General features: G+C 47.7%; 1 protein-coding gene across 2 annotated transcripts in view; it reads left to right on the top strand.

The window, feature by feature from the left end:
* The window catches only part of EIF4E2 (eukaryotic translation initiation factor 4E family member 2), a 50790-nt gene extending 30528 nt beyond the window's left edge, over window positions 1-20262 (top strand). The window contains exons 4-8 of one of the 2 annotated variants that reach the window (XM_029616079.1): window positions 1178-1282; window positions 3167-3319; window positions 4958-5094; window positions 14567-14640; window positions 19706-20262. In XM_029616079.1, coding sequence (XP_029471939.1) covers window positions 1178-1282; window positions 3167-3319; window positions 4958-5094; window positions 14567-14612 — 441 coding nt within the window. In that variant the 3' untranslated portion in view covers window positions 14613-14640; window positions 19706-20262. The remainder of the gene's footprint in view (window positions 1-1177; window positions 1283-3166; window positions 3320-4957; window positions 5095-14566; window positions 14641-19705) is intronic. The other variant, XM_029616080.1, reaches the window with a different exon arrangement.
* Window positions 20263-27826: the final 7564 nt, after the last annotated feature.

The following is a 27826-nucleotide window of genomic DNA, read 5'->3' as shown; positions in this document are numbered from 1 at the left end:
TGCGAAATCAATGACCGTTCATGTTGCTTCTTCGTGTGTCTCCTGACTGAACAAAAGATCGGCTTTCATTTGCAGCGCTTCCCTAATTAAAAGTGTTTTCTCTTTTATATTGAAAGAAGTTATTTTAAGCCTGGTCATTTTTGAATAAATGCTTCCAGCACTATTTATACCTAAATGTCATTTGTTTAACCGATCCCTTCCCGGCTGACCATTGGCATTGGCTGCGGTGTTTCCCCGTGCGTGTCTCTTAGGCACCGTGACCGACCAAACTTTATACATCCAATAACACCGCAGGACAAAATATACAACATGCAGGCGCCCTCCCCTCTTTTTTTTTCCATCCAGACCCCCTGCTCGAGGAGTGATGTCCATGCTGCCAGATAAGCCCCTACTTCCAGTCCCCTTCACTTGAAACACAAAGAGGATAAATCAAAAAAACTCTCCTCCTCCTTTTTCTGTTACCATCCACCAATGTGTTGCTGATGCCGCATATCCCCCGGACTGCATCAAATCATTGGCCCTGGAGGAGGAGGGCCCGGTGGGGCCGAGGCCTGCAGCCACGGTGCAGTAGAAATTGAGCCGAGATAACAGCGAGGTGCCAAGTCCCAGCGAAGATGTTACCCAGCTCCGATAACCTGACCCCGAGCAGGCTTTCAGAGCTGGATTGCGGAGCTGAGGGCAAGGTATGGGGGCCGCCTTGTCTCAAATCCATTCGTTTCTTTCAGGCCTGCCGTCGTCCGTGTTTCACACACTTTCAGTGAGTGCTCGCAGCTTCCGGGGTCACAGGATGGCAGCGATAATAAGATTAGTGTGAGAGGGTCAGGCGCTCCCCTTTCAGGCGACCCGTCTGGAAGCGTGACCTCACTTCCTCGTGCACCCAAGCGTGACCTCACTTCCTCCTCGTGCACCCAATGTTTTAAAATTAAGAGCTAGTTTCTCTCGAGCATTGCTGTCTCCTCTGGCTTAATGCATGTGAGCAGGCTAGGCCAGAGGTCTGTGTGCCGTTCCAGATTTGTTTTTCTCCTAATTGAATCCACAGCATATTACAGAAAGAGCATCTCTCTTTTCCCATCTGGTTCAGGGTTTTGTTCTCTTGTTTTCTTTGATTTAACGTGGCCAGGATTCTTTTATCTTGGCCTGTCACCTGCCCTGATGCCCGTGTGCCTGCATTTTACAGGTGGAGCAGTTCTGGAGGTTCTACAGTCACATGGTACGTCCCGGGGACCTGACAGGACACAGCGACTTTCATCTCTTCAAAGAAGGAATCAAGCCAATGTGGGAAGTGAGTAGGTGTTTGCCTTACTGGCTCTTCTATCTGAGTATTTTCAGCAGCGTTGCAGGCATCAGGTCCTTTCGCCTGACTTTAAATGTTACGTAGCAGAGAGCACAGGAGATGCCTCTTGGGATTTGATGGCTTAGACGTGAATTCTGTATCTTAGATCAGGGGAGGCCACTAACAGCTCTGCTTTTCAGGGCATCCGCAATAAATATACATGAGACATATTTGCATACAGTGTAGGCAGGGCATGCAATCTACCTCATGCATATTCATTGTGGATATCCTGAACACCATTCTTGTTTGTGGCTCCCCAGGTCTGGAGTTGGCCACCCCCCTGTCTTAGACGGAAAAGTGAACAATTTGTTAAACATGTTCCAGTGAACGTGCAGCAGACTGCCAGTCACCCGGCGTCTGTGCCGCGCAGATCTAAGCGCTTCTGGGCAGGAAAATTAAAGGGTTAAATCAGAGAAATCACATTCAGGCCCATGCAATACGGTGCGCTCAGCCGAGTGCGCTGCTCTAACACACGCGTCCAAAACCACTTATGCAGTAAGGGAACTGGCGCATCCAGAACACGCATCCTAACTAGCGCGTAGCTGATAGCACGCGTCACATGTACGTTCATGTTGATGAGGCTATTAGAGATGTGCTTTGGGTTTTATTATCGTGTCGGGCTTCATTTCGGGGCTCCCCCCCCCCGTGGGAATTTCGTTTTTCCCGCGGTTCGGGGGTTTTATTTTCGGGTTAGTGCGGGCTAACTCTGACCCATTAGCCCGCACTAACCCGTAACATGAATTTTTCCGAAATTTCGGAAAAGATGAATTCATTTTTCGGTTCTCCCGAACCATTTCGTTAAAATTGCCGAATTCGGGAAAAACGAATGCACATCCCTATTAGCTATTACTCCTGATGCAAAAAAAAAGTGCGTCCGACATGGAAATGTTTACTCTGGAAAATTAACGTCTGCCCCAGAACAGGCATTGATTCTTGAGGTACCCCGAAAGTTAACAGAAAAAATACTGCTTTTCTCTTCTTTTTTTTCAGTTCCTCTGTCTTATTGTCGCTGCAATATTAAGTCAGAGGAACAGGAAAAAGGAAAAAAAAAAAATGTGCCCGTGGTCAGGTTAGCAAAATGGAAGCTCAATTAACGAGCGCCCGTTTTCCTAAGCCGCACTGACAGCTCCCTCTCCTGGGCGCCCGCTGCCGAGGAGGCGCTAGGGGCGCACAGTTTCCCCCCTGGTGCCTCCTTATTACCGCGGCAGCCCATTTAAATATCACGTCGGGCACGCGTTAGGAGAGCGATCGCTCGATCATGAGCGCCTGTTTTCCCCGCACTCCGGTATTGCATCGGCCTGATTATCAGAGAGAGATGCAAACTAACTAATGACCCAGACCTGAGCATCTCTAAAATGTTTCTGTACTTACGACTGCTCTTGGAAATAGAACATACAAGCTCACCGTGTGCAAGGGGAAAGCCCTGACCCACGGCGTTACGCGACTCGCCATCTGGTTAGGTGGCCGGCAGAGGTGAAGAGGACGCGTCTGTTGCCAGCATCATCCCACGGTCCTGTGGCAGCCTCAGTCCCTTCTCGTACGCGTGCATGGCCACAGATGATGCTGCGGGGTAGCTTTATGTGTCCTTTGTACTATTCCCAGACTTCAGGTGACGAGATCTGTTAATCCATGATTTCAGGTGCAAGTTTCCACCCACTAAAGATAATGATGGCCTAGACCAGCTGGACTTAGCAGATTTTTACTGTTAATGGCGGCTGTTTCACGTAGCCGTAAGCACACTGGAGTCGGAGTTTGTTGCACGGCAGGGAATGACTCCGGTGGTTCTGTTATCCAGTCCTGGAACATTGAGCTCAAAACGTTCCTTCTTCCCAGGACGATGCAAATAAAAATGGTGGGAAGTGGATTATCCGTCTGCGGAAGGGCCTTGCATCCCGCTGCTGGGAGAACCTCATTCTGGCGATGCTCGGGGAGCAGTTCATGGTGGGCGAGGAGATCTGTGGTGCCGTGGTCTCTGTGCGCTTTCAGGTAAGGGGGGTCAGGGCTGACCCGGGCAGAGGTTCAGGAGTTTGCTCGATGCTTGTTTCCATCCTAGTCTGGGGCTTGCATGGGTTATCGGTTTCAATGTCTCAGACCTTTGCTGCAGTGATTTTTGCATGGATCTCTCTTCAGCTGTTTGTGCTGTATTCATGTTCGCATGCATTAATATGTCATCTGCATGAGAGAGCTCTTCAGCTGTCTGTGCTGTGTTCATGTTCGCATGCATTAATATGTCATCTGCATGAGAGAGCTCTTCAGCTGTCTGTGCTGTGTTCATGTTCACATGCATTAATATGTCATCTGCATGAAAGAGTTTTTCAGCTGTCTGTGCTGTATTCTTGTTCGCATGCATTAATATGTCATCTGCATGAGAGAGCTCTTCAGCTGTCTGTGCTGTATTCATGTTCACATGCATTATGTCATCTGCATGAGAGAGCTCTTCAGCTGTCTGTGCTGAGTTCATGTTCACATGCATTAATATGTCATCTGCATGAAAGAGCTCTTCAGCTGTCTGTGCTGTATTCATGTTCGCATGCATTAATATGTCATCTGCATGAGAGAGCTCTTCAGCTGTCTGTGCTGTATTCATGTTCACATGCATTATGTCATCTGCCTGAGAGAGCTCTTCAGCTGTCTGTGCTGTATTCATGTTCGCATGCATTAATATGTCATCTGCATGAGAGAGCTCTTCAGCTGTCTGTGCTGTGTTCATGTTCGCATGCATTAATATGTCATCTGCATGAGAGAGCTCTTCAGCTGTCTGCTGTGTTCATTCTTTGTGCTTTCGATGCTGTATTCATGCCTTACTTGCATCACTGCGATGCCTGCTTGGGGCTTTGATGAGCATTGCCTCAGGGAGTGCCTGAATTACTTAAATTTATTGTGGTGGGTGTGGCTAAGTAGGATGAGCTTTCAAAAACTGTAAACGTTTTATTATCGCCTTAGGAACGAAGTAAAAAATCAGAATGGAAAAAGCAGGAGCTGTAATGATGATTCGTTTCAATGTAAATGTTATTGTATTATACAAGCGTAACAAAAAGAGAGTAGAATATAGATGTAATACAAAAACAGCACATCATTAGCTCCACCCCTATTCCAAAGATAATAAGCCAGATCAGCATAATGAGAGAATACAAGATTGGAATGGTTTTTAACTGTCGGCTGATGTTTTCTAGTATCCGTGTTCTTACCTTCATGTACAAGTTGTATTCCTGGTCTGGCACCTCGCCCATCCCAGGCTCCTATCCCAGGTGATCCTCTTGCATCAGGGCCTTCTCCCTTTTCACACCCTTTCCTCCGCTCCCGATCAGGGGTGGACTGACCGTGATCTGGGCCCCCGGGCAATAAGGATTGTTGGCCCCTTAACCACCTATCCAAGGCTAGGGCAGAGTGCCATGGGCCCTCAGACACCGTCCTACTGCGTGAATGGTCAAGTCCGCCCCTGGTACGGATTCAACCTCACCTTTTCATGCTGAACTGCTCCCAAAGCTCTGCTGCCTCTCTCTTTCTGTTCCTTCCTATGTTATGTGCCATTGTGTTTTTGCTAACTTGCTTGTGTTTGTAAGGTGCCCTGGGCAGGAAGCCAGAGGAACACTGAAAATAAGTGCACAAAACTTGATTTTATAGGAAGATATTATCTCAATATGGAATAAAACGGCAAGCGATCAGGCGACGACAGCTCGGATCCGGGACACCCTGCGGCGGGTGCTGAATTTGCCTCCCAACACCATCATGGAATACAAAACACACACAGACAGCATCAAGTACGTATCCTGCGGGGGGGGCGATGGGGGGGGGGGGGAATAGCCACATGCGCCACACGGCTGCTGCTCCTAGCTGTCTCCAGACCTCTTCACCTGCTAGAACGATGCACGCCGTCACATGGCCGCCGACGGCAGAGCTTCCTGTCGTATACTGGTGTTATGCATTCAAACAAACCATGATCAGCGATGGGTGGGGGAAACATCCCTGACCGTGGATCAAATTCCGCATCCCCCCGGGGATGTCTTCCAAGGATTTGTCCTGGAGTGGAATTCCCTGGCCCAAGATCTGAGATCTCGTTAAAAACAATCCAGGAAAATCAACAGCAGTTCCCCCCCCCCCCCCCCCCCCCCCAAGTATGATCCCATCCTGGGTAGTGGACGTTGGGGGGATGGGGTTCGCTCACTCTATTTCAGTCCATCTCTAGTGAGGATGTCGCCCGCTGTTCCTTAGTTGGCTCCTCATTTGAGGATTGAGGCTTTATTAGAAGAGTCCGACTCTAGCCCCGCGTCAGTGCAGGAGTGGGGTTGGGGGAATTCAGGGAACGTGGAGTGGCGTTGGCAGGTCAGAGGAGGATACACTTTCCTTCAGATCACTATCGAACCAGTACCCCCAGCACCTCTTGCGTTCTTGGGTGTTGTGTGCTGGTTGAGATGTTAAACCCGGGTCCCGTTCACTCGCGGGCATGCCAGATATCTTAAATGCTTTTTTCTCAAGGATGTGCACACAATCTTGTGCCGATAAGACTCCAGTAGAAATTTTTGCAATCTAAAATCTGTCAGAACTCGGCCTCCCAGTAGAGATGATCTCCGCCTCGTTTTGTTTTATGCCTGCTTTCAGTTCGGGTTACTGCACTTTGGATATAGGCTGCATACGAATGAAATCGATAATCTTGTCTGGAAAGTGAGCCCAAATATGTTAAGAGGAAAGGGTGTGAAAGGCCGTCATTTATTTTATCATTCTTCTCTTTTATCTCCTGTCTCTTATTCGGTACAGATTGTTTCCATCGCCATAGACTTGCTGAGCAAGGCTGGTATTATTGGTGCCGCCCCCTTGTGGACAGGTCTTTATGGCCAGCAGCTTTCATTTTAAGCTATCTCCTGGCGTTCTTGCGATTTTTGCTTTTATTCTTTGAAGGCTTTTTCTACACTAATTTACTATTCCAGGAGAGCTGGTAGATGATAAGGGAAAGCTCACGTGCACATTATCGGGGGTGGCAGGCTCATGTGGGCACATTACTGGGGATGTAGATTATAAACATGGCCACGTGAGGACATACAAATGGCGATTGTAGATTATAAGGACGGGCTCACGTGGGTACATTACTGGGATGTGGATTATAAAGACAGGTTTATGGAGGTGGTACTACCAGTAAAATATATTTCAAGGACAGACTTACTTATAATTAAATTCTATTTTATGCTACAAATCAGAAATCCCAGAGTGGGTTACAATAAAATCATCATTCATCACATATAAAATATAATCCTATAAAACCACAAAGCTACACCTTAAACATCATTCCCCAATACCACCCACCCTTAGTCTTCAAACCCTAATTCCCCACCCCATCACCACTCCACCTCTACCCACCAATCTCCATCCCATTTCCCCTAAAATAATCCGCTTAGTGAATCTGCTCATAAGAACCTCAAAATGTATTTTGTAAGCTAAAGCACATAGAGGTCACTATTCAAAAGGGTTTGTCAGACTAACTTTGAAGTTAACTGCTCAGACCCTGCGTTCTGAATTTCCCTCCCCTCTCAGCAGTTATAGTAACAAGGAGGCAGCATGCGATGTTCCAGGAGTATTCAGAGCTGGCCGCATACACTTCCCTGGCTAAATATGGTCATAAAAACTGCAGGCCTAAAGTTAGGGAGTAAACATTCCCCACTTGGAAAAAATATTAAACTTGGGTGGGGGGCCCGACAGCCCCTACAGGATCCCCACTCCTTTCTGGCCAAAAGATATGAGAAAATGTGTGACACTAGGACTCCCTCCTCCTAATCCCGTTCCCCTCCTGTGGGCCCCCAACATCCCAAATGACCCAGAGCCCCCCAGAACTCAAAAGCTCAAGCCAGGAAGTGGAAGCATCCTGCCATGCTCCTAGCATCCAGTGTTGCTCTGGTAGCCCAGTACTGGTAGCAAACGCCGGTATGCAGCCCTCCCAGCAGCATTCAGTGTTTCCTAGCGTGTAGCCAGTTGGACTCAGGACCAATAGGTTATGTGCTCCCCTGCTAGCAGATGGAGAGGGAGTCAAGTTTCAAAGCTGATGTCACCTTAGGTACACCCCTGCAGTGACCTCAGCCATTTGGTATCTCTCAGTCTCCTAGCAGATGTGGAATGTGTCTCGTATCGGGAACACAGAATTCTTTAGATGAGGAAAATTTACCTTCAAATTTTTACCTTTAAGTTGGAGAAAGTTCGAGCCCCGCTCTCCTGTGGTGATACCTAAAAGTAACTCCCCCATTGAGAGTTCCTGAGGCGATTTTTTTAAGTCCCTCAGAGGTGTGCCTTGGTCCGGTATCCAGTTCTGGCGTGGATTTTGCTGCTGAAGCAGCTGAAAGGCAGCAGGTGCAGGAAGCCGAGCGTGGCGGGTGACAGCCTATGCCCTCTCCCCCGTCAGCCAGAGAGTCTCTGTACTCAGCCGGTAAGCACTGTGCCCAGGTAAGTAGAGGAGAACTCCTCTTATCCAGAGACATGGAAGGGCTTCGGTAAGTCTTTCCTCCGGTCTCCTTGCTCAGTGCACCATACCGATGTCGTTCCCAACCCCGATAGGGCGAAGGAAGTGGGTTTCCGAGCGGGTTGAGCGGCTCCACTTCAGACCGCCATCTTCCCCCATTGTCCGTCGGTACGCGCTGTACAGGCCAGCCCTTGTGCGCCTCTACACACTCAACCGGCCGCTCAGGTTTAAGCACGCAGAGGCAGGCCTGTGCGCGCTCAAGAGGCACTATCCAGCTGAACACACAAGCTATGGCTGCAAAGAAGCTCAAACGACACACTCTTTGTGCTACCTGCCATATTAGGGCTGCGCAGTCTGACCCGGAATCCTTCCTGTGTCAGCACTGTGAGGAAGCCCAGGGAGGGCTGGACTCTCAGAACTTTTCCAAGTCCAGCCCCTCTCAGTCGGAGGATGGGTCAGCCACAACCTTATCTGGAGACACACCAGACCAGAGCAATTCCGGGATGGCGCCTCCCGCCCCCCTCCTCGGGAGAAGGCAGTTCAGCAGCACCTACCTTAGTTCCTCCTGGGCTAAATATGGACCAGTCTGCCTTCTCTTAGTTGGAATTCTTTTAGGGCCTATAAGCCTTCGTTCAGGCTCAGTTGGCTATTGCCCCTGCCCGGCCAGAGCCCCAGCTGGGAAGGCCTCGCCCTCCCAGCCCTATCAGCATGCTTCGGGACATTCCTCACCTCACCATGGGTATCCCTGACAGGGACCTGGACACAATGGATGACAAAGAGGATGAGGATTCATTGGAGGATGAGGAAATCCCTACAGGCCTGGAGCCGTACCAGACCATGCTTTGATTTTTCCACAGAGATGAATTACCGGCCCAGCCTTCCTAGCAGATGCAAGCTCAGACCTAGTATGTACCTTGGCCAGAGGAGTAGCCTCAGTGATGTCGGCCAGAAGACAGCTATGGTTACAAAATTGGTCAGCGGATGCAACCTGTAAGGCGAACCTCACAAAGATGCCCTTTAAGGGATCCCTTCTCTTTGGTAGTGTATTGGAAAAACTAGCCAGTAAGTGGGGTGAATCTCCAGTGCCTCGGCTACTGGAAGATAAGAAAAAGAGGTTGCAGCGCCCCTCTCTCATGAGGGGTCAGGCTAGGGTTTCCCAGTGCTTCCTGCCTTACAGAAACTCATCATTTCAGACATCTTGGCACTTGGAAGGTCTCAGTCCCTTTCAGAACAGACAACCAAAAAGAGGAACGGGTTCGGGCTGAGGTTTGACCCTGAAATTCTCAATGAAATTTGGCAGGCCCATCCACGGAACAAGGAGATAGGGGGCTAACTTTCCCTATTCTTTCAGTGGTGGGTCGGGATCACATTGGACAAATGGGTGCTGGACATCATACTAGAAGGATATGCTTTGGAATTTCGCAGCATCCCTTAGGACATGTTCAGGATGTCACCTTGCTACTCCCAGCACAAAAAACTGGCAGTGGAATCCACGTTGATAAGGCGCCTCAGTTTGCGGGCTATAACTCCGGTACCTACACCCCAAGTAGGTATGAGGCATTATTCCATCTATTTCATTGTACCCAAGAAGGAGGAGTCATTCTGACCCACCTTGGATCTCAAGAGCGTCAATCGCCATCTACAGATAATTCACTTCTGCATGGAAACTCTTCGCTCTGTCATAATGGCCACACAACCGGGAGAGTTCTTAACCTCCCTAGACCTCTTGGAGGCCTACTTTCATATCCCAATCCATTAAGACCACCAGCATTTCCTACGCTTTGCGGTACTGGGCCACCATTACCAGTTCCAGATGAGTCCCTTCGGCCTGGCAATCGCCTCCAGAACATTCTCCAAAATTATGGTGGTCATGTCAGCAGCATTGAGGAAAGAAGTGATCCTGGTGCACCCTTACTTAGACGACTGGCTGATCCGAGTGAAGTCGTTGGAAGAGAGCCTCCAGGTGACCAACAGGGTCAGGTCCCTCCTCAAGAACTCACTTGGGTCATGAACATGGACAAGAGCAGCTTCGACCCCTCCCAGTCCTTGGAGTACCTGGGAGTCCAGTTCGATACCAAGCAGAACAAGGTCTTCCTCCTGCCCTCGAGGATAAGGAAGCTGATATGCCAAGAGCGTCGGTTGACTAACACGATACGCCCCAGGGTGTGGAGCTACTTCCAGGTCCTCTGCCTCATGGCGTCAACCCTGGAAGTAGTACTGTGGGCAAGGGCACACATGCGGCCACTCCAACAGTCCCTGCTGTCACGTTGGAACCCACTGTCTCAAGACTACTCGATCCACCTCCACCTACCGATGGAAGTATGTTCTCGGCTCCAGTGGTGGCTACAGGAAGCTCTCATAAGCAAGGGTGTAAGCCTATCCCCACCGAATTGGATCACCCTCACGACGGACGCAAACCTCTGAGGGGGGGCGCTCTCTGTCAAGAACTGACAACCCAGGGGCGATGGACCAAGGAAGAGGCCCGATGGAACATAAATCGCTTGAAAGCACAGGCAGTCAGATTAGCGTGCCTGCAGTTCAGCCACAGGCTCCAGGGACAGGCAGGCCACATGATGACAGACAACACAACAATGGTAGCCTACATCAACCGCCAGGGAGGCACAAAAAGCCACCAGTGTCTCTGGAAATAGACCCCTTTAAGAAATGGGCGGAGTTAAATCTACAAGGGATCTCGGCCACCCACATCGCGGGAAAAGACAATGTCAGAGCAAACTTTCTCAGTAGGGAGAGTCTGGATTCAGGGGAATGGGTGTTGTCGACCAGAGCCTTCCAGCTCCTAATAGATTGCTGAGGCCTCCCATCCATTGCCCTACTGACCACATCTTATAATGCAAAGGTTCCTCGATTCTTCAGTTGCAGATGAGATCAACGCTCCCAAGGGATTGTCGCCCTTGTCCAGACCTGGCCAGAGGAGGATTTACTATATGCCTTCCCCCTGTGCCCCCTGCTGGGCAAGATCATCCGCAAGATCAAACACCACAGAGGATTGGTCCTTGTGGTGGCCCTGGATTGGCCCAGTCACCCGTGGTGTGCAGACATACGAAGGCTCCTCGTGGAGAGTCCCCTTCGCCTCCCCCCCACACAAGGTCCGGTCCTTCACGAGGACCCAACTCAACTCTATCTTATGGTCTGGCCCTTGAGAGGGTTCGCCTGACACAGCGGAAATATTTGGCCGCCATAATCGCCAACTTGCTCCGTGCATGGAAGTTCTCAATGTCCCTGGCGTACGTAAGGATCTGAAGAATACTTGAGGCCTGGTGCATGGACTGCGGGGTGCCCCCGCGAACAACCAAGATCCCCATGATTCTGGAATTTTTGCAGGATGGCCTGAACAAAGGATTGTCCCTCAACTCCTTGAACGTCCCCTATTTCAGGGGAGAGGTGAAAGGAACCAGTCTGTCAACACATACGGACTTGGCCCATTTCCTAAAAGGGGTTAAACACCTCCGACCACCCTTAAAGTGGTCGGTCCCCCTATGGAACCTCAATCTAGTATTGGACTTTTTAGCAGGACCTTCCTTTATTTAACACTTTTCTAACACTTTAGGCCACTGCGCAGTCTGTCTCTACGCCTATTAACACTAAAGACTGTATTCTTGGTGGCTATACGCTCAGCTCGTCGCATCTCCAAACTACAATCGCTGTTACGTCAGGAGCCGTTCCGGTTCACTCCAGGAACGTTGCATCTTCACACCGTCCGTCCCTTCCTTCTTACCAAAAGTAGTCTTGGAGTTTCACCTGAACCAGACCATCTCCTTACTAACCCCGGATGGACGCAAGGACACAGAAGACTACCGCCTACTACGCCACTTAAACATCAGTAGGCTTTTAGTTCGGTACCTGGAATGCTCAGAACCAGTGCGCAAGACAGATCTCTTGTTTGTCCTTCACGAGGGAAGAAAACAAAGTGAAGCAGCTTCGCAAGCCACCATAGCTCGCTGGATCAAGGAAGTGATCACCGGAGCTTATGTGGAGGTAGGGAAGCCTTTACTCCTTCAAGTTAAAGCTCATTCCACTAGGGCCTAGGCCGTATCCTGGGTGGAAGCTAAGCTACTGTCTCCCGTGGACATCTATCAAGCAGCAATGTGGTCTTCCTTGCACACCTTCTTCAGGTTCTATCGCCTGGATGTCCAGGCCAGAGAGGACACAGCCTTTGCGAGGGCGGTGCTAACCGGACCGTGGGCAGCCTCCCGCCCTGTTGGGGAGTAGCTTTTGCACATCCCATTGGTCCTGAGTCCATCTGGCTACACGCTAGGAAATGGAGAAATTACTTACCTGATAATTTTGTTTTCCTTAGTGTAGACAGATGGACTGAGCACCCTGCCCACGGCTGCCCAGGAGAAGCACCAAGGAATCGCCCATGAGATGAATCTCGATTCCTTGTGGTTACAGGTAAGCCGTTGCCCTATCCCTAGTTCAGGGCATCTATAGTATGGCTGGGATTCAGCGCTTATGTTGGTTGAGTACAGTGCGGTCTCCAGTTTCTAATCAAGTTGTATCCAAGTTCTAATCAAGTTCTTCAATAGTATGTCCACAATGGCTTTTTAAAGAAAATACTGAAAGACTGAGGTCACTGCATGGGGTGTATCTAGGGTAAGGTCAGCTTTGAAACCTGACTCCCTCTCCATCTGCTGGCAGGGGAGCACATGACCCATTGGTCCTGAGTCCATCTGTCTACACTAAGGAAAATGAAGTTATCAGGTAAGTGATTTCTCCATTGCTCTGGTAGCATATTCCGGCATACGGCCCTCCCTGCGGCATTCAGTGTTGGCACTGATAGAGTAGCGCCAAACGCTGGAGCATGGTAAGATGTGGGCTGTAGGGATGGGAGGAGGAGGCATGGCTTTTTGTTTAAAAACTGGGGGAGCAGGATTGGGTGGGGACCAGAGCAGAAAGGGGAGGGAATTTCAGTGCTGCACATTTTCTCATAGGTTTTGGACAGAGGGGAGGGGGGATTTTGCGGAGGAGGTGCTGTTGGTGCCCCTTGCACATGGGAATATTGACTAAGCTGGAGTTACTTTAAAACTTTATCCGAGTATATTTAGTGGAAATATGAAGTCTGCTAAATCTCTAGTTATAGTGATCTGGGTAACTTTACTCACTTAATTGTCCTGCTCGCCAGCTTACTCATCATGGACCTCGTAGGATTAAATAATATTTGTATTTTATTCTTTTGCTGATCTTGTCTGGATGTGTATTCTCCATCCAGCTGAATATGTCAGGTTTGGTCTTTAAAATCACAATTGGTCACATGTTCATCCCTTTCACATACACAGACTCACTTTTCCAAATCCAAGCTCAAATTATTTCCCTGCCCCAGAGGGCTTACAGTCTAAGTTTTTATATCTAAAGCAATGGGAGGTGAGGCGGTTTGCCCAAGGTCAAAAGGAGCATCAGAGGGAGAAGTAGGATTTTAAACCCTGGCTTCCCTGGTTCTCAGCCCACTGCTCTAACCTCTAGGCCTCTTCTCCACAAAGGCTCCGACTCCACAAACATTGACTGCTTCTCTTCTTAGCTTCAGTGAGTTAGATTGAGATCAACAGTAGGGATCCCTGCTCTGTAATCGTTTAGTGCTTTCAGCTGAAACCCTTCCCCTAGCCATCTCGCCTGGACGGTTCTGTCCGTAATTCAGTTTAACCGAGGGCCAGAAGCTTGGCCTCCATCCAGGTTGCCCCCTTTATCGTCTCTGCAGTGGGGCAATCATTCCCTCTCCTTTTGCGGCCTAAGCACCTCACCTCCGTCCCACACAAACCCCTGTGGGAACCAGTGCTGCCCCATGTAGGATAACTGGTTGGGTTGTTTTTTTTCTACCTTTTGCAGGAAAGTTTCAGAGAATATGAATTAGTTTCTCAGTCACCTGTACTGCTGTGTGGGTGTTGCTTTGTTAATAATAATGATGCTCATTTGATTATTACTTTAGAGCTAACATAGCTAAAGTAGAACAGTGGTATAGAAAGAAGTCTTGCTCAGTGGTAATATTACCTAAACATTCCTTCAACCTCCATGACAGCATCCCAGATTTTTTTGGAATAACTTAATTTTCCCTTATTTAGGACTAAGTCACTATAAGGTTTTTTTTGCAGAGTAGGAGAAAAGTCTTAGTGAATCAGGCTCTTAATGTATTTCATTTTCTCGTAGGGTATGACCAAAGGTTTTGCTTTAAAAAAAACAAAAAAAACCAAACTGCTTGTCGTCTCCTAACACCAGACCACAAATAACACACACACGCACACAGCTACAGCATGGAGGATTGGAAAAGACAAGTCACAGCAATGTTTAAACTGTGGAGTAGTAAGAGACTGATGAGTAGGCAGATAGAGGCTAGGGAAATGCGCAGGTTTGCTCATCTCGTTTGGCTGCGTGTGGGGGGGAAAAGCATCCAGTAACGCTCTGAAGACCTTTCCACACGCGCTGTTTGCTTGTTGGTAATGGGGGCTCCCTGAGAGAGCTTGACAAAATGGTCTAAAACCATCCACTGCAGGTAACCATATCTTAGACCTTTATTGGCAGGAATTTGTGTGTGAAATGAGGTTTTTTTGTTTCGCTTACCTGCGGCCTTCAGTATGTACCACAGCTGTAAAGTACCCTGGGGTGGGAGGCTAAATACGGAAATCATTCAGGCCAAACATGGCCGCCTTCTGTGAAAACATAACCTCTCTCTCTCTAGGCTATTTCTGCTCACATGAAGGAGTCGTTGACCTGAAGTTTTCTTTCTTTTTCTTATTTTCCTTTTGTTTTGTCTTTTTGTTTTTTGTCTCTGGCTTGCCCAGGGCCTGGGAGGAGTTTCACGGCCTGGTGACCAACAGTGGCCGCTGACTGCATTCTCCCCATCTCTGCCCCAGCGGTAGGGCCTCATCTTTCTTCTACATATGGTGTACGGTGTATCTCTCAGCCACTCTTCTTGGATCTTAAATCACATTTCTTTCCAGGCAGGCTCTGGCCACCTTGTACTTACCTTCCAAAAAAATTACAACTCTTGGTAGCCTCTGGATCTGTATTAGTACGAATCAAACTCTAAACGTTTTGAAGAAAATGTATTTTTGAAGAGAAACAGTCACTAAATTTATCTGATTAGACTTGATTTGGTGCGTTTTCTTCCACTAAATAAATCTCTCCCTCTTTCTTCCAAATTTGCATTTTGCAAACTGCCCCACATTTGCTCTGTGGTTGGCTGAGAGGCACACGTACCGTCTGCTTGTTGCGTAGAAATTGTAGCTGCTGGTGCCTAAGGAAAAACAGGCTTTGGGGGCTTGACAGGAGTGCAGTGGAAGGGGCCGGCTCGGAATTCAAAGCCAACTTACTCCATAAGCATTTCCTCAAGGCACTGCATGTGAAGCTGGGCGGATTACAGTCCGTGGTGTCTGTCTGCAGAGGCCTGTGCTTTGTGCGGCAGATGAGTCCTTTTGTAAACCATCTGTGAGTGGCTGCAGCATCTTGAAAGTAAGAGGACACTGTGGTAGCAGCTGAGTGGGCAGTGCTCTTTGAGGGGCACCTGTGAGCACGGAGCCCTGCTACAGGGTGTTCAGAGGCAGATCGTCACGCATACATTCTTATTTATTGATCCGAGTGGTTTACAATAAAATCCATACATAAGAACATTAAACAGTGAACAAATTCAATCTATACAATCAAAAAGAAAACAACTAAAAAAAAATCCATAAACCATTTGAGAAGGTCTCACCAACCACATGGAATAGGTCCATAGAAGAATGCTGAATTACATTCCACTTAACAATCGAAAGATTGTATAAGAATTCGAGATATCAGTCGCAGTGAGCAATGCATTCCTTATCCTCCGAATTATCCCTGACGGGCCTGTTCCCCTCTTACATGGCAGACAGCACTCTGGCCACTACCACTCAGTGACTGAGGCTTGGGGGTGTGCCCAGGGTGCCTGATCCTGTGGCCCAGTAGAGGGAAAAACAGGCAGCAGCCAGAAAGGTCAGAGTGTATGGGTCAAAAGCAAGACACGAGCCACATATCGTTGAATTGAAAGGCCAGACTTTGACAGCTTCCTCTAGAAGCAGCTGGGTACCGAGCAGAACAACCTAGGGAGGGTGATTGCCGTGCCCTGGAGCAAAGGCTGTGAAGCCGTTCAGCAGCTGTGACTCTTGGCTTTCCGTGTGTTATGCGTAACACGTGTTTGCTGGGGTTTCTTTCACTTCAACTGCCCATTTGTAGTCAATACATTTGTACATAAATCAAGTATCATAATTAATTACAATGAAATAGATTATGAGTTATTACATGAAAAACCATTTCATGTAAATGAGATGTTAGACTCTGCTGTTGCCCCATCGGTACAATATCTGCTATTTATTTATTGTTCGCTGATCTAGTTACTTTTCAGTTTATCACATTTGTTCTAGATTTGCAATGCTCTTTAAATATCGTGTGTACATGTGAAGTAGCAGAAAACAGAAAAGGAATGGCTGGAGCTGAATAGGAGGAGAGAGACATTGATTAAAACCACTAATGGCAGGGTCACCTCCGCATTGGGCTTTCTCTTTGAAAAGATGGATCTCGTTATGTTAATTACACACACTGCACCTTTTTCTTAATATTTTGCATTACATTTTAGCTTTGCTGCGGTTCCTTGCATGATCTTTTATGGATATTTCCTTCCAGGTTTCCCTGAACAGGAGGCTCTAGAGCAAGGGATCATGGGATGCGGGTGAAAGGGGTAGGACTCGGGAGTAATCTCGGGAAATATTTCTGTACAGAGAGGGTGGTGGATGAAGGGAACGGCCTTCCCAGTGGAGGTGGTGGAGACGAGGACAGCGTCTGAATTCGAGAAACATGGGATAAGCACTGAGGCAGCGGATGGGGATTGGTTGGGCGGATGGTCCTTTGCGGCCATCGCGTTTCTGTAGGTGAAGGCGCAGCGCGCTGCAGTGGCTGGGCTCCTCCTTGGTTTGCATAGCGCTGCTGGCACACCACCGTGTGAGGGAGCGGCAGCCCATCCCCCAATTCACCAAGCTCGGGAGCATTCCTCCAGGATGCAATAGGAGGGGGGGGGGGGGCAGAGGCCATGGACATCCTCGGGGGAGGGGGTGGGGCCCGCTTGCTTAGTTTTAGAAATACATTTTTGGCTGCTTTAGAAAGTGTCTTGGCTTCCTGCATGCATTTTCATTCAAGAAAGCGCCACCCGTGTCACTGCTACCCACCTCTGATGACTTTTAGGCACATTTTCTCACCACTTCTCTTTCTGCCAATGTTCTGCCATTTCCGAGGGCCCATGTCATGATTGTTTGGTTTTTTTTATACAGCGAGAGGTCATTCTGTTCCTCTGAATTTCACCCATTTCATAGCAAAAAATCTAAATAAATGACCAAGGATCTTAATTTAAAATTAAAAGTAATCTTTACCATGACTTACTCTACAAAATATGACCCGCTACATAGCGTTAAAACGATGGACTCTGGAGCAGAGGACTCCCATGATCAGCATGACGGTGACTGAATCCATTTCATCCTACATCAGGGATGGCGAACTCCAGTCCTCCAGGCCAGGTTTTCAGGATATCCACACTGAATATGCGTGAGAAAGATCTGCATCCAATGGAGACAGTGCCTGCAGATCTCTCTCATGCATATTCATTGTGGATATCCTGAAAGCCTGGCCTGTTTGTGGCCCTCGAGGACTTGGAGCTCACCATCCCTGTCCTAGATTTTGTGTGGAAGATTTGTTTATCTGGTCTTCCCATATTTGATCTCACTTTCCTTCCCTAGAGCTTCAAGGTGAGTTACATATAGATCATAAAAGCATATTACAAACGTAAAAAAAAAAACCCGGAGGAAAAAAAACCAATACAGCCTGATTGTGAACAATATACAGTATGAAAAAAACCCATCCTTCCCTGGCCTCCAGTCCAGTCGTCAAGCCTCAGTCTCCATTCCTGGGTCTAAGATAAAGGCAGACATCTGCAAATAATCTGGGAATCTTACGAGGGCCTAGACAGAAAGCCCATGACTCGAGATGTTTTTCTTGAAAGTCAGATAACTGGTTTTTGGAACGATGTACCCTGTTGCATGCTGTCGGCCTTGCATTGCTGTCCGCTGCTCTACGGGTTAGGGCGAGCTTTGCTGCCGATGGCGGTAGAACGAGTTTATTTATTTATTGATGTATTTCATAGCAGTTTACAGCCTAGCACACGCACAAGTAAAACAGGTTAAAACAAAAAAACAGCATAAGGAACTAATTGGAAAGCCAATTTAAACAAATAATCTGGCTGTGACCAGCATACATGTCTGCTAAACCCTGCACAATTCCTGGAAACTTTGTTTTGGAAAATAAAAACCAAAAAATGTGAAATACTAATCCTAGAATTCATGCATTGTTAGCGTCTCAGGTAGCAGTGGAATAATTTGGGTGTGTAGTATGATCGATTGGAAGAGAGAGGATGAGGACAAGGCCGGGTGTGCCCAAGCATAGATGGCATTGCATGAGCTCCGTCTTACCGCTGGTTTTAGGTTGGTAGCAGCAGGGTCAGCTCAGCCGCTCACTGTCATGCAGGAAACCCGCGCCGGGTCCCGGGAGGGGGGCACCTCAGAGGCCGTGTTTGCAGTCCCCCACCCACCCAGGGGGATGGAAGTCGGCCAGTGCACACCAACTAAAATCTACTGGCCAGACTGGAGACGAGGCCGCAGCCTAGTCAGGGGCTGTTGCTCTGAGGCTTGGACTAGAAAGCAGTAAAATGGTGGGGAAAAGCCTGGTTTACTGCAAAGGGGGAAGGCCCAGTGGAACGGGGAAATCCTAAAGGAGCAAGAAGAAACCACCAAGAAAAAAAAATCCGGGCTTTGACTAGAAATACACCAGAAACCCCATTAATGCCCGCCAGGTGATGCTAAAGCCCACAGCGTGGGAGTTCCCCTGTGCGTGCCCTCCCGCGCAGCCCTCTCCTGTTCTCCTGCCCGCACTGAGCTCTTTCATTTACCTGCAATTCTGAAGGGGGGAAGGGAAGCCGGAGAGGTCCCCACTCGGAAAAGAGGTTTCCTCGCCTCCAGCTCTGAGCTGCCTGCAGGCCAGCAGGGGCCACCCCTGACCTGAATAACCTGTTTCTCTGCCAGCTCTGTGCACCCCCCTCCCCCCCCCCCCCCCCCCCCCGATGAGCCACAGAAGAGGAGCGTCTGGGCTTTCAGCATGGCAAATGCTTCCTGCTCCGTCCCATAGATAATAAATTGGGAGAGAACCCTTAAAGGTGAATTTTAAAAGTCGTGAATGAACCAAAATCAGGAGCGTGGCACGTGCTCGTGTCCACCCCGATTTTATAAGCTGCCCATATGCGCGGGCGTGTGAATATCTAGCCTCAGAGTATGGGGTGGGGCGGGCCCAGGTCCAGTATCTAGCCGCGTGCCCATATTCACTCGTATATAAGCGCCCGAGCGCCGCTTTGAAAGTTAACGTCTTATTTCATTGAGGCTTCCCCGTCCCGTTCCCCCCTTAACATATTTTTAACATTTAATTTTAATGTCGCAGACAATAGCGTCCTCCCTGCCCCCAGCTGCCCCAGGACATCTCTTCGCCCAGAATGCAAAAGATTTTACGGCCCAGGTCTCTCGCGCCTCGGCACGAGCATCCACTGTTAAGCAACCACCTCGCTTAGCTCAGCAGTGCCGGAAGTCACTAGGGCAATGACAGACTTGGGTATTGTTGACTCTGTTACTGCAGAGTAGAAATGGCTGCTGGAGCTCAGGCTGCGTTCTTGTGGCAGACAGAGTTAGATTCCCCTGTTTTCTAGCCGTGGCCCAGAGGATGCCTTTGTGATTGCCGTGGTATTTCCCTGGGGGCAAGAAAAGACCAGTGATGTTTGACCTCTGCACGTGTCTAGGCACATCGTAGCGGTGCATAGAGTAAATAATATAATTCTCTCCCCACCACTCCTCTCTTTTTCTCTTTATTTGTTCCAGGGACAATTCAAGCTTTCGAAATACGAAGATCACCTTATGAAGATGACACAGCTCGGGATAAGTGTTTCTTCTCTTTCTGTTCTACGTTTCTGTCTGGTTTGAAGCTGAGAAACGCTGTATTACCCCTCCCTTTCGTAGCCTCCAGCCTGTATGTGGACTGAAGGGGGGGTGTGCAGCCCCCAATTTACTGGACGTGCTGCACTAATGCCTGGCCAGGAGGGGAGGCATCCTGCATCACTGACCAACGAGGAGGATCTGGGGAAACGGTTCATTATTAGTATTATTATTATTATTATTTGTGTTTTTTTTTAAGAGAAGAGGACGGAAGGTGACATTTTGTTTAGCAGTCTGCCTGGAGGAGCTGCCCTTCTCAGCACTTTGACGTTTTCTGCTGCGCACAAAATATTGTGGACGAGTGTATACGCCGGGCGCTGGTACTGGGACATATCAGTGTTAACCTGCAGTTTTGTATAGAGGAGACTTATTCTGTTTTGAGAGTCATGACGCTTGCGTGAGAGCTCACTTCAACTCCTGCCATTAAATTATTAGGTCTCTGGAAGAAACGGTGTCTCTTGACTTTCTTAAATTCAGTTGGTTTTGACTGCTAAGAGCTGCCTACGTAGCAATGAATCATTGACATCCTCGGAGGAGGGCTAATCCCATGCGTGCGCTGCCCAGTCCCCGCCTTCATTCTTTCTCACCTTGGGGAGGGATCCCCTGGCCCCAGCGCTCGCTCACGCTGTACTCCCACGGTCTTGGGTTCAGAGTGTGCTTCTGCAGTTTATTGGAGCCGAAGTTGGCCCTCCAGGGGGAAGGGATGCTTGACTCTGCTTTCTCTGCTTCCAGGACGGAGGGAAGGAGGATCCATTGCCCATAATAAGCGTCATGTGCTGTGCGTTGGCCATCGTTACAGCAGTGGCTGTAAGAAGCCACCCCCGCAGAACTGTGGGTGCTTTTTACCTTAGAACCTTTCTCTTTAAAACTACTTTTCAGCAAATTCCAGCTTTGGACTCTTGCCGTAGGCAGCCCTAAGCATCCAACCACAGGGATGAGTTTGCTGGTCGGATACAGATGTTTAATGTTTAAAATTGTTTATTGAATGAAAATCATGCTACAACAAACAGATCAGGTAGCACGCGTTGGTTTCTGACATGCACCGCACCCAAGTAAAGAGTACATTTTTACATTCATTTCCACCCCAAAATGAGTTAGAACGGAAGAACAAGAGAGAATCCAACAATCAACCCCCTCCCTTACCCCATCCCAGTTAACCAGAGTAATAATGCAGGGAGGCATTACAAATCAAGAGCTTCAGAAATGTATTACGAACTCCAGCAGAAGAATTTGAATACAGTCATTCCAGATCTCCAAGCCAGAACTATTATGTTTAAATGAGTGTCCAATTAATGTTTTTCCATTAACATCAGCAGGCATTTCTCTAATCTAAAAAGTTGGAGCATCCATAGATTTCCATTTTGTGAGAATACTCTTTTTCCCCCCCCCCCCCCCCCCCCCCCCCCCCCCACCACACCACCATCACCATCACCACCAAGCAAGTTTTATGGATAAGAAGACTAGTCCCCTTACTTTGTACATGAACAAACACAAAGGTTCATCAAGAAGAACCCCTTAGGGGGAAAAGGATATGTTTTGCCCTGTAAGAGGTTCAAGAAAATTGTGAATCTCTCTTCCAAATGTCCAGAAAACATGCCCCAGTGTTCCCCTACACGTCTTACATCTCGGACACGTATCTGTCTTCACAGAACTAGAGCGATAGGCCAGACTGAGAAATTTAAGTTGCATTACCGTAACTGCAGTGATATGCTTGAAGCTAGCTTGCATTGGAAATCTGTTAGAGCGAGGGGTAAAGCTCCCTTCCATTTATCAAGCAGCAAACCATATACCAGTATCGAGCAGGGTAGTAAGTTATTTGTATACTCTGGAAATTGTCACCATTTCAAACTCCTCTATTCTAAAAAAAAAAAAACAAACAAAAAAACCCTCTTCCAACTGTACACAAAAAGCGTCTAGAAGGTGGGCAGACCCCCAAATCTTTTAACATAATGACTTAATGATTATTTTGCTTATCTCCAATTATCTCACCGAGCAAAGGATTGCTTCAGGTCCTGAAACGGCAGCATGGCTCCATCATGACTGATCACTTGCCACTCTGCTCACCTACGAAGTAAAGATCTTACTCTGGGATCCGAGCAAGAAATTCAAATTCCCTTTAATCGGGAAATAGAGAGAAATTTCCCAAGAGTGACCCAACTGCCCACAAAGGCATTGCCAAACTGCGTAATGTCATAAAGACATCAACCACCTTGACAGCAGATGACAAACTGCATGTTTTGCATGAAGGAGAAAATGTAAATGAATTTGTGAAATTCTACCAGAGTATAATGGGAAGTATCTCGAAGCCAATCCTTTATATGTCATAAGTGCCATGCCCAATTATACTTTTCTAAATCTGTAAATCCCATGCCACCAATCTCACATTAGTTGATTTATGCTAACTCTTAGCTTGCTTCCTCGCCACAGAAATTTAGAGATGATCCTGTTTAACAATTAAAGTTTCCTAACGTGTAGCCAGCTGGACCCGGGACCAGTGGGTTATTTGCTCTTCTGCTAGCAGATGGGAGACTGAGTCAGATTTCAAAGCTGACATCACCCTAGATATACCCCTGCAGAGGCTCTCAATGCTTTCGCCCCTACTGGAACTCGCAGTTCCAGGCACCTCGCAGGAAGGTCTCAGCCCTTTCAGAACTGACAAACCAAAAGAGGAACAGGCCCGGGGGCAGGCTCCAGCCGTACTCCCCTAATAAGAATGGGACGACCCATCCACAGGAAGAGGAAATAGGGGGGTCGACTTTCCCTCTTCTATCAACGATGGATCGAGATTTCGGACAAGTGGGTACTAAACATCATTCGAGAAGGTTACTCTCTGGAGTTCCACAGCATCCCTCGGGACAAATTTATAATGTCACCCTGCCACTCCCACACCAAGAGACTGGCAGTGGAAGCCACTCTTGACAGGATTACTCAGTCTGAAGGCAATAACTCCTGTTCCTATGCCCCAACAAAATATGGGGCACTATTCCACCTATTTTATCGTCCCGAAGAAAGAAGGATCATTCCGACCCATCTTGGATCTCAAGAACGTAAACCATCATCTGCGGATAACACACTTCCGCATAGAGACTCTTTGCTCTGTAATAATGGCAGTACAATCAGGAAGTGCCTAACCTCCCTGGATCTCTCCGAAGCCTACCTTCACATTCCAGTCCATCAAGATCACCAGTGTTTTCTATGCTTTGCGATACTGGGTTATCATTACCAGTTCCGAGCGCTACCATTCGGCCTAGCAACCACCCCCAGAACTTTTTCCAAAATTATGATGGTCGTGGCGGCAACACTGAGGAAGGAAGGGATCTTGGTATACCCATACTTGGACGACTGGCTGATCAGGGCAAAGTCTTCGGAAGAGAGCCGACAGGTGACCAGTAGAGTCAAGAACCTACTGCAGGATCTCTGGTCGTGAACAGTCAAGAGCAGTCTGCAGCCCTCTCAGTCTCTAGAGTACCTGGGGGCCAGTTTCGACACCAAACAGAACAAAGTCTTCCTCCCTCCCCCGAGGAGAAGGAAGCTGATGGAACAATTATGACGATTGATAACCAATGCACACCCCAAGATATGGGACTATCTTCAAGTCCACAGCCTCATGGCATCAACCCTGGAGGTCGTTCTGTGGGCAAGGGCTCACATGCGACCACTCCAGTGCTCCTTACTATCACGCTGGAACCCACTGTCCCAGGATTACTCAATTCACCTCCAACTACCAGCCTCGGGCAGGCATAACTTGTGCAACAAAGGGGGGGGGTTTAGGGAGGGGAAGGTGCGGGGGGTGGTGGAAGGAAAGTTCCCTCTGATTTCGGAGCGGCCTTGGAGGGAACAGAGGCCGGCTGCGCAGCTCGGCGCACGCCAGCTGCCGATTTTGGGCAGCCTTGCACGCGCCGACCCCGGATTTTAGCAGATATGCGCGGCTACGCGCGTATCTATTGAAATCCGGCGTACTTTTATAAAATCTACCCCAAAGGGTACATGTTTATTTATCAAAATGGCTGCATCACCCTTATGCATACTAGAGGAAGCCCAAATTGTTTCTCTCATCCACCAATGTGTTAGTTCCTCATGTTCTATATCACCAAGGTGTGTCTCCTGCAATACTGCACATCTGCCAGATGCCTAGATAATGTATGTAAGAGTTTGTCTCAACTGGTGAATCCAGATCAGCAACATTCCAGGACATAACTCTTAAATGCTCTATGCCACTGGGAAAAGACTAAGAAAAACCATCAAACAGCTAAAAAAACAAACTACTTTTGGGGTAAGCCTCCCTTTAAGTACCAGCTTACCTCCCGCAAGAAACAAGTTAGCTAATGCGAATCCATCCCTCTCCCCCCAAGAGTTCCTGCTTGCCACTGAGACCTCCGCACTACCCAGTCCAAAAGCCCCTGCCATCTCCAAAGCTAAATTCCTCACCTGTACCTGCCCACTCTCCCTAGTCCTTATCTCCTTCCCCAACAGCAATGTCAGTCCAACACTATCAGTGACTAACCAACACTCCCCCCTCTTACATAAATCACAAGAGTCAACAGTGTGCCTTAATATATGCATTAGGTTTCAAACCCAGCCATACAATCATTCCCAAAATTCCCCTTCCAATAAAATCTAAAACAACTTGCAAAGACACAGTATAAACAAATAAATGATAGTGGTATAGATGTTTATTTATACGATGTAAAGAGCATACATAACCCTATACCACAAATAAACATACCTTACTGATATAAAAGACATCTCTCACAAATGGCACTCACTCTCAATCAGAGCAAAACGGAAATTCTACACCTTTCCAGCAAAATGTCAACACCCCCCACTGACCCTACAACACTGCTCAAATTCAAAATGCCTGCAACAGTCAGAGACCTCGGAATCACCCTGGATAAGGAACTGAACTTTAAAAATCATATCAACACACTGATAAAAGAAGGCTTTTACAAACTACAAATCCTTAAGAAACTCAAGCCCCTGCTGCATCCTCCAGCCTACCGGACAGTACTGCAATCCCTCCTCTTCGCCAAGTTAGATTACTGCAACTCCCTCCTAATAGGCCTGCCTGCTGCCACCACCAAGCCTCTCCAGCTCCTTCAAAATGCAGCCGCAAGATCACTAACAAACAGCAAAAAATCAGATCACATCACACCTGTACTCGAACAACCACACTGGCTACCCGTCCCATTCAGGTCTCAAGATAAGACCCTCATGCTCATCCACAAAGCAATCCATAATGACAAAACCACTTAACCCTAGCAACCCTATAAGAAACCTTTGCTCAACCAACACAGGTTTACTTACAACTCCCTCCATTAAGGAAGTTCATCGAGCCACCACAAGAGAAAGTGCTGCATCAATAGCAGGTCCCAATATCTGGAACAACCTCCCAGCACCACTCAAAACTGACCCCTCTACGCCATCCTTCAGAAAGAATCTCAAAACGTGGCTCTTTCTGAAAGCATTCCCCACAGAAAATTAATCACAGCTCCCGATTTCCCCCCCCCCCCCCTTTTTTTTCCCTCCCTCCCCCCTTCTTTTTCTGTTCTTCCCTATAGCACTGCCAGCTCCCCCCTCTGGCGGGAACATAGCAAGTCAAATCAGAAAATGTTTTACTGTTAGAAAAGTTATTATGTAAAGCAAGTTTGTTTTTGTGCTTATAGTTTCTTATAGTTACTTTGTTAAACTGTTACACTGTGAGAAATTCTGAATCGAATATCGGTATAGAAAAATAAATAAATAAATAGAGGGTTAACATCCTCCAGGTCAGTAGTAAGGGTTTAATGAACACCACCATTGTAAATTCATGTATTGATGTCAAACTTCTGTTCCAGTACCAACATCCAGCAGTCAGCTAGCTATTACTGTTCCACCTTTCTTCTCGTTGATACACCTATGAGTAGAGCTTGGCCAAAGACAATAGACAAAATCCAGGAGACACCTCACAAGCAGACTCCAGGGTTCTGTACAAAAATCTTGAGCTTCCTTCACAGAGGCGACCCACTCAGTGACCCTATTATGAATCATTTTCGTGGGGTAGACCAAAGAGCATCGGATTTCAAGGCTATAGAGCGCTGAGCAAACCGGAGCAAGCTCGCAGCGCATTAAAGACAGTTGGAGTAATCCTGAAATACAAGTGCTTTTTTTTTTGTGTCATAACAAAGTTGTTTGCCAGAATGGATCACCCTCAAAATTGCTTCCTTTTGCACATAAGTGAGAAAACGTGCTATTACTGGTCTCAGCTTAGTATCCAAAGTTATTTTTGTGCCCAGCCTATGAGCACGCTCCACAGTATTAGGGCACCAACAGCTTCCCTGAGACCTAGTTCAGCCTACAGTCATTTTTTTCAAGGAAGATCTGAAATTCACCATCGGATAAACTCTCTAGCATTCCAAGAAAGCAAAGGTTATTTCAGGGGAGGCTGTTCCCTAGGTCTTCGAGCCGATTTTCGCAGAGCCACAATTCAAGCTTCTCACATATTGTTTCTTATTTTCTCAAAGTGGAGTGTAAAAGCCCGAATGACCGCCGCCATTAATTCAGCTGAGGTACTGCTTACCGCGGGATGTGCTAATCCAGTCGCCATCCTGGCTTTGTGCAGAGATCCTTTTTCTTTTTTCTGATGCTTTAGTGATTGTATCTGTGCCAAAAGTCCTACAGAAGAAGGCTGACAAGTTTTTACATAGAAATGACGGCAGATGGGCAATCGGCCCATCCAGTCTGCCCAGCAAGCTTCCACACTTATTTTCCCACACTTATCTGTTTCATCAACCACCAAGTTCAGGGCCCTTGTTAGTAACTTTATTTATTTATTTAACAGCTTTTTTTTTATACCGATATTTGAGGGAACATCATATTGGTGTACAAATAACTGAAGGAAAATACAAAAAACAGGGAAGGGGAGTGAGGAGCAGGCTGAGAAGGAAAAATGGGAACGTGGAGATGGAGAAAAGACAGAAAAAAAGGAAAGGAGATTAACTAAAATAGGAACAGTACCTTGCAAATATACAATATAACATGGCCCAGGATCTTGCAAAACATACAGTATAACATGGCGAAGAGTCTTGTAAAAGTACAGTGGAGCAATAACAGAAACAAGGGGTCGAGGAGGGAACAAAGGAAAGTGCTAGTAAGAGAGGGATGATCTCGGGGAGCCGTGCAGGAGAACACAGAGAAGGGGAGGTACTAATAGGGGTGAAGTGGAGATTACAGGGGAATGATTAGAAGATGGAGGGGACAAAGGGATGTCTAACAACAGGGGGTGAAGGAGAGCATAAAATGGGGGGGACGGGGAAACAAAAAGAGGGGGGATAAATAGGGTGAGAAAAGTATTAGGAGGGGAGGCATGAAATTAACATCTGGAGGAGGCGGGAAATGTTAAGTGCAGGAAAATAAGGGGAGGGGGAGGAGTCCTATTCTGGATATGCCTGTTTAAAGAGCCATGTCTTTAGCTTTTTTTTAAATTTCAATGTACAGGATTCTAGTCGGAGCTCAGGGGGCATAGTATTCCAGAGGGTGGGGCCTGTGACAGATAGGGCTCGCTCCCTCGTGGTAAGGTGAGCGGTCTTAAGTGTAGGGGTGTTTGATTCAAATTTCCTGCCACCCCCTGCCATTGATGCAGAGAGTAATGTTGGAGTTGCATCAAAGGTGAGCATAAGGTTTAATGGTTAAGGGTAGTAACCGCCGAATCAAGCAAGTTACCCCGATGCTTGTTTACTCAGACTGCACAGATCAGTGCCTTGTTGGATGTTGTCTGAATGCAAATCCTCTTTTCCACATTTCTCCCTGCCATAGAAGCAGAGAGCAACGCTGTAAATGCATTCAAAATGATGTATCAAGGTTAATTGGTTTAGGGTAGTAACTGCCGCAATAAGCAAGCTACCCCCATGCTTGTTTACCCAGACTTTGTAGTTAAGTCCTTGTTGGTTGTTGTCTGAATGCAAATCCTCTTTTCCACAATTTCTCTTGCTGTTAAAGCAGAGAGCAATGCTGGAGTTATATTAACCGTGT

The sequence above is a fragment of the Rhinatrema bivittatum genome, chromosome 9, assembly GCF_901001135.1.
Source record: "Rhinatrema bivittatum chromosome 9, aRhiBiv1.1, whole genome shotgun sequence".
NCBI classification, from domain to species: Eukaryota; Metazoa; Chordata; class Amphibia; order Gymnophiona; family Rhinatrematidae; genus Rhinatrema; species Rhinatrema bivittatum.
The sequence above is the reverse complement of the archived record's forward strand: the minus strand, read 5'-3'. Positions and strand labels throughout refer to the sequence as shown.